This window comes from Copadichromis virginalis, linkage group LG12, assembly GCF_057382275.1.
Source record: "Copadichromis virginalis isolate Kocher_CV1m ecotype Utaka linkage group LG12, C_Virginalis_male_GT1.1, whole genome shotgun sequence".
NCBI lineage: Eukaryota > Metazoa > Chordata > Actinopteri > Cichliformes > Cichlidae > Copadichromis > Copadichromis virginalis.
This window is the reverse complement of record NC_140629.1, coordinates 13057126-13069183: the sequence shown is the minus strand read 5'-3', so window position 1 is coordinate 13069183 and position 12058 is coordinate 13057126. Positions and strand designations below refer to the sequence as shown.

Sequence of the window (12058 nt, the reverse complement as noted above, 5' to 3'; positions counted from 1 at the left end):
GTATGGATATATATATATATTAGGGGTGCAACGATATTCGTATCGATATTGAACCGTTTGATACAGTGCTTTCGGTTCGGTACGCATATGTATCGAACAATACAACATTTGTAATTTATTTTATCAATTTTCCTTCTGACGATGCTGTCTGTGTTGAGCGCTCAGTGAATCTGTGTTCGACTACTCCGCCTAGGCTGCACTGTCGAGCGCAGATCCACTGAGCGCTCAACACAGACAGCATAGTCAGAAGGAAGAGCGCAGGGCAAGCTAGCGAGACAAAAGTTAAGCTCTCCTTGCAACAGGCAAATTGAACGTCATTCAGATCTGGCGTTTGGAATTATTTTGATTTTCATGTGAGGTATGACCCTGAAGGTAAGCGAGTCATGGACTAAAGTAAAACAGTATGTTGAATGTGCCATGCAATGCTCAATTACATTGGTGTGAACTAGTGTGTTAGCGCAGTTAGCTCGTTAACGTGTTGGCCGTCTAGCCCCATGCACGGAGCGATCGGCGGTAGCTCGTTAACGGAGATTTGCCGTGTTGTGGCGTTAAGGTCATTTCAACGAGATTAACCTGAAAGCACTAGTGGGAACACAACGAATATGACTGCACATTTACGCCGACATCATCCTAGTGCAAAGACAAGTGGAAGCAGACAAAAAAAAGCAAGCATGCTACTAACTTTAGCTGAGTCATTTAGACAGCTGTTAGCACATGATTCTCCTTATGCTGCTGAGAATATAGCCCAGAAGAAGCGGATAGTATAGCTTTTATTTTGGAAAGAGCCATTTCTCTGTAATAAACTCTCTTTTCCAAAGATGAGTGATTCCTCAATCAGATACAGGGCTTGCAATATCGCTAGCCCGACGTCCCGGAGCTAGCGATTTTTTCAGTCGGGCTACCAAAATCTATCTCTTCCCTGCCCGTCGGGCTATTGTAGGAAAAATATATGTCAATGCTTTTGCATTCTTTCGGAAATGTAGCTGGGTAATTATGTCATTGGCATCGGTGAGCCACTGTCAATATGTGACATATTGAAGTCGCGTTTGAATTTGCGCTTGTTTTTTTGCTTTCACTTTGCAATCGTGCGAACTGTGTATAGAGAGCGACAGCACTGATCTGTGAGTGATGATAATTTGTGCACCAATTCCTCTGACATCGTCTTATTAATCGTCATGTTTGCATAGTAAGCAAACAAGTGAAATCTCCCGCAGCAAGCTTAAACATGTGAGAGGTTGATCGCGCAGAGAATCGCTGAGCTTATGTGAGTGAGTGTGTAAAAGCATTTCAGTTCTGCTGAGCCAAATAAGACAGGTCAGGGTGAAGAAGTGACAGCCAAAGAAAAGCTTACCACAAAACGGAGAAGTTATGACAAATCAGACTATAAGGCAAAAAGAAAGTGCAGCTTTATGGTTTCATGGACAAAAGAATTTCTGTGGCTGCAATATGATGAGCTAAATAACCAGGGCTGCACATAAGTGGTCCGCAGGTGCGCATTCGCTGTCAAAATAAAAAACACGCACAAGGGTTAGGGTTAAATTTAAAAACTGTACTTTTGAGTTAAAACATATACTTATAATTTTAATAAATGACAAATAAAAAATGCATGAACATTTTTTTGTATCGAAAAAATATCGAACCGTGACACCAAAGTATCGAACCGAACCGAACCGAACCGTGAATTTTGTGTATCGTTGCACCCCTAATATATATATATATACATATATATACACTCAACAAAAATATAAACGCAACACCTTTGTTACTGCTCCCATTCCCCATGGGATGGACGTAGAGACCTAAAATTCATTCCAGATACACAATATAACCATCCCTCCCAAACAGTGGTCACAAATCAGTCCAAATGTGTGGTAGTGGGCACATCTGCTATATTGAGATAATCCATCCCACCTCACAGGTGTGCCACATCAGGATGCTGATCTCGTGCATTGAATGTTCATTTCTCAACCATAAGCCGTCTCCACAGGCGTTTCAGAATATGGCAGCACATCCAACCGGCCTCACAACCGCAGACCTCGTGTAACCACACCAGCCCAGGACCTCCACATCCAGCAGGTTCACCTCCAAGATCGTCTGAGACCAGCCACCCAGACAGCTGCTGGAACAATTGGTTTGCACAACCAAACAATTTCTGCACAAACTGTCAGAAACCGTCTCAGGGACGCTCAACTGCATGCCCGTCGTCCTCATCTTGACCTGACTCCAGCTCGTCGCCGTAACAGACTTGTGTGGGCAAATGCTCACATCCGATGGCGTCTGGCACGTTGGAGAGGTGTGCGCTTCACGGATGAATCATGGTTCACATTGTTCAGGGCAGATGGCAGCTGAGAATGTCCCAGTTCTTGCATGGCCAGCATACTCACCGGACATGTCACCCATTGAGCATGTTCGGGATGTGCTTGACCGGCGTATACGACAGCATGTACCAGTTCCCACGAATATCCAACAACCTCGCACAGCCATTGAAGTGGAGTGGACCAACATTCCACAGGCCACAATTGACAATCTGATAGACTCCATGCGACGATGTGTTGCACTGCATGAGGCAAATGGTGGTCACACCAGATACTGACCGGTTCTGGGTCCCCAGACCCCCAATAGCGCAAAAAACTGCACATTCCAGGGTGGCCTTTTGTTGTGGGCAGTCTGAGGTACACCTGTGCACTACTCATGATGTCAGATCAGCATCCTGATGTGGCACACCTGTGAGGTGGGATGGATTATCTCAATATAGCAGATGTGCCCACTACCACACATTTGGACTGATTTGTGACCACTGTTTGGGAGGGATGGTTATATTGTGTATCTGGAATGAATTTTAGGTCTCTACGTCCATCCCATGGGGAATGGGAGCAGTAACAAAGGTGTTGCGTTTATATTTTTGTTGAGTGTACATACATACATACATACACACACACACACACATATATATATATATATATATATATATATATATATATATACACACACACACACACACACACACACACACACACACACACACAGTGGGGCAAAAAAGTATTTAGTCAGCCACCAATTGTGCAAGTTCCCCCACCTAAAATGCCTCAAACAGTCAGACTCCAAACTCCGCCATGGCCAAGACCAAAGAGCTTTCGAAGGACACCAGGAAAAGTATTGTAGACCTGCACCAGACTGGGAAGAGTGAATCTACAATAGGCAAGCAGCTTGGTGTGAAAAAATCAACTGTGGGAGCAATCATCAGAAAATGGAAGACATACAAGACCACTGATAATCTCCCTCGATCTGGGGCTCCACGCAAGATCTCATCCCGTGGGGTCAAAATGATCATGAGAACGGTGAGCAAAGATCCCAGAACCACACGGGGGGACCTGGTGAATGACCTGCAGAGAGCTGGGACCAAAGTAACAAAGGTCACCATCAGTAACACACTACAACGGCAGGGAATCAAATCCCGCAGTGCCAGACGTGTTCCGCTGCTGAAGCCAGTGCATGTCCAGGCCCGTCTGAAGTTTGCCAGAGAGCACATGGATGATACAGCAGAGGATTGGGAGAATGTCATGTGGTCAGATGAAACCAAAGTAGAACTTTTTGGTATAAACTCAACTCGTCGTGTTTGGAGGAAGAAGAATAGTGAGTTGCATCCCAAGAACACCATACCTACTGTGAAGCATGGGGGTGGAAACATCATGCTATGGGGCTGTTTTTCTGCCAAGGGGACAGGACGACTGATCCGTGTTAAGGACAGAATGAATGGGGCCATGTATCGTGAGATTTTGAGCCAAAACCTCCTTCCATCAGTGAGAACTTTGAAGATGAAACGAGGCTGGGTCTTGCAACATGACAATGATCCAAAACACACCGCCCGGGCAACAAAGGAGTGGCTCCGTAAGAAGCATTTGAAAGTCCTGGAGTGGCCTAGCCAGTCTCCAGACCTCAACCCCATAGAAAATCTGTGGCGGGAGTTGAAAGTCCGTGTTGCTCGGCGACAGCCCCAAAACATCACTGCTCTCGAGAAGATCTGCATGGAGGAATGGGCCAAAATACCAGCTACTGTGTGTGCAAACCTGGTAAAGACCTATAGTAAACGTTTGACCTCTGTTATTGCCAACAAAGGTTATGTTACAAAGTATTGAGTTGTATTTTTGTTATTGACCAAATACTTATTTTCCACCCTGATTTACGAATAAATTCTTTACAAATCCTACCATGTGGATTCATGGATTTTTTTTTCACATTCTGTCTCTCACAGTTGAAGTGTACCTCTGGTGCAAATTACTGACCTCTGTCATCATTTTAGGTGGGGGAACTTGCACAATCGGTGGCTGACTAAATACTTTTTTGCCCCACTGTATACAAACAGAGGGTTTGAAGCAGCTTGGTGGGCTTAGCTAGTTGTGTCTTCCAGATAAAAAAATAAAATTAAGGATATCAGCTACGTCTAACAGACTTTTATCAGTTGTGGGCGTTACTTGGAGACCTAATTATTATTATTATTATTATTATTATTATTATTATTATTATTAGAACTAAGACACAGTGACATGCCTTGATGGAACTCTGTATCCAAAAAAGTGTTTTCCTCCTGAGGTCACAGTTCAGAAATTCACATACTCAAAATAGTAGCTTCTTTTTCACTTGCATGTCTTGCTGGAAGCCTTTCTTTCTGCTACCCCTGGGGATTAGTCAGCGCAAATGGCGACTTCAGTAAAGTCTTTGCGAGTGCTTGTCGAGATGTTTTAGAGCACTGTTGCCGAGGGTAGAGGTATGTCATGTCTGATGCTTACATCTTACACCTGTCACTGTCATTTTAGGAAGAGAATGTCTGCCTACACTGGGCCGCTCTATCAGGCTGCGATGACATTGCCCAGGCTCTGCTAGAGGCTCGATGCGACCTAAATGCTGTGAATGTTCATGGTGATACACCACTTCATGTCGCTGCCAGAGAGAACCACCTGGAGTGCATATTGTGAGTGTGAAGTCTGAGAGGTCACAGAGGTCACTCAGTTTCTTCACATCAGATGATGATGATGCTGATTTTGAGGAAACTTTTTTTTTTTTGGGTTTATGTCTGTAATGAGAGAAGAGAGTATTATTGGAAACAAACAAATACAGCTATTCAGCTATTTAGTCACTGCATTTCTTGTATTTGTTTGCTTCCTGGTTTCAACCACAAACAGATTATTTAAACATTTTGTTCCTTATACACAGTGTTCAAATGTTTTCTCTGCAGCTGTAGAAAGCCTTATCTATAAAATGCAGTCTGCTTCTCCTGAAAGTGTATTAATATGCAAGAGTTCTAGAACAAATAGTACGTGGGTTTGCATTCTGGGAAATCAGCGCTCAACTGATAAAACCAAATGAAGCCGTTAATTTCTGAGGCAAACTGATATTAATCAGATGGTTTGATACCTGGCTCCTCCAGTGCACGTGTCCTTGTGTCCTTGCTCAAGGTACAGAGTTGCATATGTCCATCAAGTGTGTGGGCGAATGTTAGAAAGTGCTTAGGCACAGATAAAAATGCTCTATAGCTGTGTGTGTAATTAGGTAAATGAGATTTAGAAACGATTTTGACTGCTCAAATTGAGCAGCGACAGTGCATACCAGTCTATCTCAGTGCTTGTCACCTTCACTCTGTTTTTTTTAGATGACCATAAGTCTTAACTTAAACATTTTCCACGCGCAGGTTGTTTCTGTCTCGTGGAGCTGATGTCAGTCAAAGGAACAGGGATGGAGAAACAGCTCTGGACTGCTGTGCTTCCGGTTCCAAAGTGTGGACAGCCCTTAATACCAACAAGAAGCTGACTGATGCCAGGAGAGGAAGGGAAGGCCGTGGAGAGAGAGTGCTCAGCAGGTAGTGCTGCACTTTGTCCTGTTCTTTTGTTGGCTTATGAATTTCTGCTTTCTCAAAATCTGCCATTCCTCAAAAAGGAAAACTAAAAACTTGTAGATTTTTTTGTTTCTTTGTTTTGTTTTTGTTTTCCTTTTCTGTCTGTTAGGGACATTTCTCGGGGGTATGAGGCAGTGCCTATCACCTGTGTTAATGCTGTGGACAGTGAGCCATTGCCTGAAAACTTTAAATATATACCAGACAGCTGTGTCACCTCCCCGCTGAACATAGACAAAGATATCACTCACTTACAGGTAAGTGAGTGATGACAGGTAAGGTGTAAATTACACATTTATTGCAGCAGTCCAGAGAAGGCACTAGTGCTCTGAAGAAGTTTGCAGTCATTATGCAGAAAATGACTAGCATTGTAAAAGAATAGGTACATGGCCAGCTTCTAACGGCTCACTGATTGTGTCACTCAGCACTGCACCTGCACAGATGACTGCTCATCTAGCACCTGCATATGTGGCCAGCTCAGCTTGCGTTGTTGGTATGACAGTGTAAGTAGAACCTGTGTACCTACTGAAATGATTTCACGTGACACCCACATTTCCTCATTTTAAATAAGAATGTGTTCTCAACGACTTGTTTAATAAAGCTTACATTTGCCCCCTTCACTGCTGGGGTCTAAACTGGTTTTACATTACAGTACGGCCTGGCCCACTTATATTTTGTTTATCTCTTCAATGTAATGTTTCTTCACGTTCTGTTGACTAAAATTACCAACAGATGCTCTGAAGAGAATCTGTTTTTATTCCCAATGACTATTTATCTCATGGTGTATGTGACTGCAGGAGGGTCGACTACCAATGGACTTCTGCCAGCGGGAGCCCCCGGTGCTGTTTGAATGTAACCATGCATGTTCCTGCTGGAGGACCTGCAGGAACCGTGTGGTCCAGAATGGACTAAGGTAAAGTGCTGCTGTTTGGTAATCTACTTTTAAAGCTGTGAAGAAAGTGAGCCTCATAACAAAGATCAGCTTAAAGGATCCGCTTTGATCACATGGATGAGTTTTTGCAAAGAAGATGCTCAATGATAAATTCTGTCAATGGGTCCTGAATAGCGTTGGGAATCGAGAACTTAAGGTTATGTATATAACCCCGGTTCTCTGAGTAGCATGAGTGAGTGTCTCACTATGGGGAACGCCTCCTGCGTGACCTCATCAGAAGCTCAAATACCATTACGCCAGCCCTTACAGGCTGGCTAGGTGACGCCCATGTCAGGAGGGGCCAGTGCTTCCCTATATAATAGGCTGACATAGCGTCAGATGTCATTCAAAACAAGCCCACCTCTTCCTCGCTTCCATAGCAAGGAGGGCGGTCTGGTGAGACACTCACTCATGCTACTCAGAGAACCGGGGTTATATACATAACCTTAAGTTCTCTTTCATAGCATTCGTTTCGTGTCTCACTATGGGAGAAATACTGACTCCCGGATTGCCAGACATGCCTGTTAAGAAGACAACTGTCCCCAACAGCACTTCACAGGGGAGAGGCCCCCACCCGGGAAGAACCTGCACTGAGGACTGAATGTGCTAAGTTAGGTGCTGTCACATCTAACCTGTAAAACCTAGCAAATGTATGAGGTGAGGTCCAGCATGCAGCTGCACACACCTCCTGAATAGAAACTCCCCTAAAGAGAGCCCATGAGGTCGCCAGACCTCTAGTGGAATGCGCACGTAAGCCAGCAGGGGGCTGAAGGCCCCTGCTAGTATAGGCCAAGGCAATTGCCCCTACTATCCAATGGGAGAGGCGCTGTTTAGACACAGGCTTTCCCATATGTGGTTTAGCCCAGGACACGAACAGCTGGTCACTTTGTCTGACACTCTGGGTTCGGTCCATGTAAATGCGCAGAGCCCACCGCCTTTCTCTGAGGAGAAAGGCGGTGGGCAAAAGGCCGGCAGTTCTATAGGGGAACATGTGCCGACAACCTTCGGGACAAAGGCAGGGTTGAGCCGCATACAGACCCTCGTATTATCCGAGGAGAACTGAATGCATGACTGATGCACTGAGAGAGCGTGTATCTCTCCCACACGTTTAGCAGAAGCTAAAGCAATTAAAAGAGCCGTCTTCAAGGACAGAAATTTCAACTCAACCTGTTCCAGGGGTTCGAATGGGCAACAGGAGAGCGCAGCCAATACTGTGGGAAGGTCCCACGATGGAGCCAATGGCCTAGACGTAGGCAATTTACGCTGTGCACCCTTCATGAAACGGCATATTAAGGGATGCTGGCCAACAGTCTTTCCCTCAAAACCAATATGGCAGGCTGAAATTGCTGCCAAATACACCTTGATGGTGGAGAAGGCTTTACCCTTATCAATCAGGGCCTGAAGAAATGACAGAATCACAGCCACAGAGCACTGAAAAGGGATGGCCTGTGATTCTAAGCACCAGCTTTCAAACACACGGCACTTATGCTCATATAGCGTCCGAGTAGACGATGCTCTAGAACACTGAATAGTGTCGATAACACTATGAGGGAGCCCCACCGTGTTCAGGTTAAACCACTCACGGGCCAAGCCCACAGAGCCAGCCTCTCTGGGTGGGGGTGGAATATTTCCCCCCGTGCCTGAGACAGGAGGTCTCTGCGTAGTGGTAACAGCCAAGGTGGGCCGCACAGCTGCTGAAAAATCTCCGCCAGCCAGTGTTTCCCTGGCCAGTGCGGGGCTATCAGGATCATATAGTGACTTCTCTCCCTCACTCTGGCCAGAGTTGGAGAAATGAGGGCCACTGGGGGAAAAGCATAGAGGAGGGTTCTCGGCCGCTCGTGAGCTAGAGCATCCACCCCGAGTGGAGCTCTCTGATCGTTCAGCGAGTAAAACAGGGGACACTGAGCATTCTCCCTGGATGCATAAACGTCCACGGTCGCCAGACCGAATTGCAGCCAGATCTGCTTCACCACCTCCGGGTGAAGCTTCCAGTCCCCATACAGCGGGTTGCCCCTGGAGAGAAGATCTGCTCCAAAGTTCAAGATCCCCGGCACGTGAGTTGCTCTCAGTGACAGCAGGTGAACACTGCTCCAGACTATCAGTCTGTGTGCCAGCGTGTGTAACTTGGGGGACCCCTGTATGAGAGCATTTGTGTGACAAGTCGCTCCCTGGCGGGTTGGGGCTGTCACCAGCCAATCGTCGATGTACGTGGCCACCCGAATGCCCTTTTTCCTGAGCGGGGCCACTGCTGCCTCGGTGCATTTCACAAACACCCTTGGGCTCAGTGAGAGACCAAAAGGCAGGACTACAAACTCGTATGCCATCCCCTGGAAAGCAAATCTCAGATACTTTCGGTGTGGGGGATACAGTGGGGCAAAAAAGTATTTAGTCAGCTACCGATTGTGCAAGTTCCCCCACCTAAAATGATGACAGAGGTCAGTAATTTGCACCAGAGGTACACTTCAACTGTGAGAGACAGAATGTGAAAAAAAAAATCCATGAATCCACATGGTAGGATTTGTAAAGAATTTATTCGTAAATCAGGGTGGAAAATAAGTATTTGGTCACCTCAAACAAGGAAAATCTCTGGCTCTCACAGACCTGTAACGTCTTCTGTAAGAAGCTTTTCTGTCCCCCACTCGTTACCTGTATGAATGGCACCTGTTTGAACTCATCATCTGTATAAAAGACACCTGTCCACAGCCTCAAACAGTCAGACTCCAAACTCCGCCATGGCCAAGACCAAAGAGCTTTCGAAGGACACCAGGAAAAGTATTGTAGACCTGCACCAGACTGGGAAGAGTGAATCTACAATAGGCAAGCAGCTTGGTGTGAAAAAATCAACTGTGGGAGCAATCATCAGAAAATGGAAGACATACAAGACCACTGATAATCTCCCTCGATCTGGGGCTCCACGCAAGATCTCATCCTGTGGGGTCAAAATGATCATGAGAACGGTGAGCAAAGATCCCAGAACCACACGGGGGGACCTGGTGAATGACCTGCAGAGAGCTGGGACCAAAGTAACAAAGGTCACCATCAGTAACACACTACAACGGCAGGGAATCAAATCCCGCAGTGCCAGACGTGTTCCGCTGCTGAAGCCAGTGCATGTCCAGGCCCGTCTGAAGTTTGCCAGAGAGCACATGGATGATACAGCAGAGGATTGGGAGAATGTCATGTGGTCAGATGAAACCAAAGTAGAACTTTTTGGTATAAACTCAACTCGTTGTGTTTGGAGGAAGAAGAATACTGAGTTGTATCCCAAGAACACCATACCTACTGTGAAGCATGGGGGTGAAAACATCATGCTATGGGGCTGTTTTTCTGCCAAGGGGACAGGACGACTGATCCGTGTTAAGGACAGAATGAATGGGGCCATGTATCGTGAGATTTTGAGCCAAAACCTCCTTCCATCAGTGAGAACTTTGAAGATGAAACGAGGCTGGGTCTTCCAACATGACAATGATCCAAAACACACCGCCCGGGCAACAAAGGAGTGGCTCCGTAAGAAGCATTTGAAAGTCCTGGAGTGGCCTAGCCAGTCTCCAGACCTCAACCCCATAGAAAATCTGTGGCGGGAGTTGAAAGTCCATGTTGCTCGGCGACAGCCCCAAAACATCACTGCTCTCGAGAAGATCTGCATGGAGGAATGGGCCAAAATACCAGCTACTGTGTGTGCAAACCTGGTAAAGACCTATAGTAAACGTTTGACCTCTGTTATTCCCAACAAAGGTTATGTTACAAAGTATTGAGTTGTACTTTTGTTATTGACCAAATACTTATTTTCCACCCTGATTTACGAATAAATTCTTTACAAATCCTACCATGTGGATTCATGGATTTTTTTTTTCACATTCTGTCTCTCACAGTTGAAGTGTACCTCTGGTGCAAATTACTGACCTCTGTCATCATTTTAGGTGGGGGAACTTGCACAATCGGTGGCTGACTAAATACTTTTTTGCCCCACTGTATATGGGGATGTGGAAATAAGCATCCCTCAGGTCGATTGATGTGAACCAGTCGCCCGCTCGTACAAACCGTAGCAGCGAGGCGTGCGTCAACATCCTTAACTTGTATGTCCTCAAATGCCGGTTCAGGGCACGGAGATCCAGAATGGCTCTCATCCCCCTTCCCCCTTTCTTTGGCACAAGGAAATACCCTGAATAAAATCTGCTGTGCATTTCCTCGGGAGGGACAATTCTTATAGCTCCTTTGTCTCTCAAGGTGGAAATTTCCTCCAAGAGAAAACTGGCAGACTCGCCCGGAGCACGAGAGTAAACAATGTCTTTGAATTGTGGTGGAGCGACACTGAATTGCAACCTGTAGCCCTTTTTCAATGTCCTCAGCACCCATGCTGACTGAGTGCAGGTGGCCCAGCTCTTCATGTGGAGAGACAGAGCGCTCACTGGCCACTTCACCGAATATGGCGTTTTGGCGCCCCCTTGTGGTCGCAGCGCGAAACATACGCCATTTCGGCGTCCCATCACCTCTGTCACAGGCGAGCGAGGTGACGGGCTCATCTGTATCATCACAGCCGTGGAAACGCGAGTCTCCACGGGCTGCGTTATGGCAGACGGTGCTCCGTTTTTCAGCATGTTTGATTTTCTCATGTGTTTTGCAACACTCGACAGCGCCCTCGGCAAACTGCCTGGATGCGCGTGTCGGGGCTTTTTTAATACAGAATGCATGAGAGAAGTGCTCGTGAAACAACACTGCGAACTTTGGCTCTCTTTCCCTCTGGCGGGTCCGGTGACAGGAACGCCGGCCCGAGTCAAGCACTCTGTGTGGAACATGTCCCGTTGAACTTGCTCTGGAATGGAGCTGGGAGGCGGGAGGGTGGCCCATGAAGGGGGGAAACTGGGTTCGCTCCCGCCTAGAGGAGAGGCTGTCAGGCCGGCCGCTTCTTCCTCCTCACGATCGCGGCAGCGGGGGGAGGAGGAGGGGCCGCTTGAGGTCTGGCCTGGGGAGACTGCTTCAGAGTCCATGGATTCTTAGGGGCCCCGGCAGCCTGGGGGGCTGCTTGCGTCTTAGGCACTTTGGGAATCCTGAAAGCGGGGACCGGGCGAGACGCTGCCTGCGTGAATGACTGGCGCGGCGCTGCTGGGGTGGCGTGCTGGGCCCTCCTCGGCAGGCAGAGTTTCAGAGCCTCATCATCTCTCTTTTTCTCCTCACATCTCTTCTGCATGGATGTAACAGCCGCACCGAAGAGACCGTGAGGGACGACAGGGGTGTCGAGG

At 47.0% G+C, this 12058-nt stretch overlaps 1 protein-coding gene across 3 annotated transcripts in view; it reads left to right on the top strand.

Moving 5' to 3' along the window:
* Positions 1 to 12058, top strand: part of LOC146696592 (histone-lysine N-methyltransferase EHMT1-like) — a 54803-nt gene that overhangs the window by 26455 nt on the left and 16290 nt on the right. For all 3 annotated transcript variants that reach the window (XM_085474747.1, XM_085474749.1, XM_085474748.1), the window contains exons 15-19: positions 4815 to 4969; positions 5687 to 5854; positions 6000 to 6144; positions 6313 to 6390; positions 6685 to 6800. In XM_085474747.1, coding sequence (XP_085330873.1) covers positions 4815 to 4969; positions 5687 to 5854; positions 6000 to 6144; positions 6313 to 6390; positions 6685 to 6800 — 662 coding nt within the window. The remainder of the gene's footprint in view (positions 1 to 4814; positions 4970 to 5686; positions 5855 to 5999; positions 6145 to 6312; positions 6391 to 6684; positions 6801 to 12058) is intronic.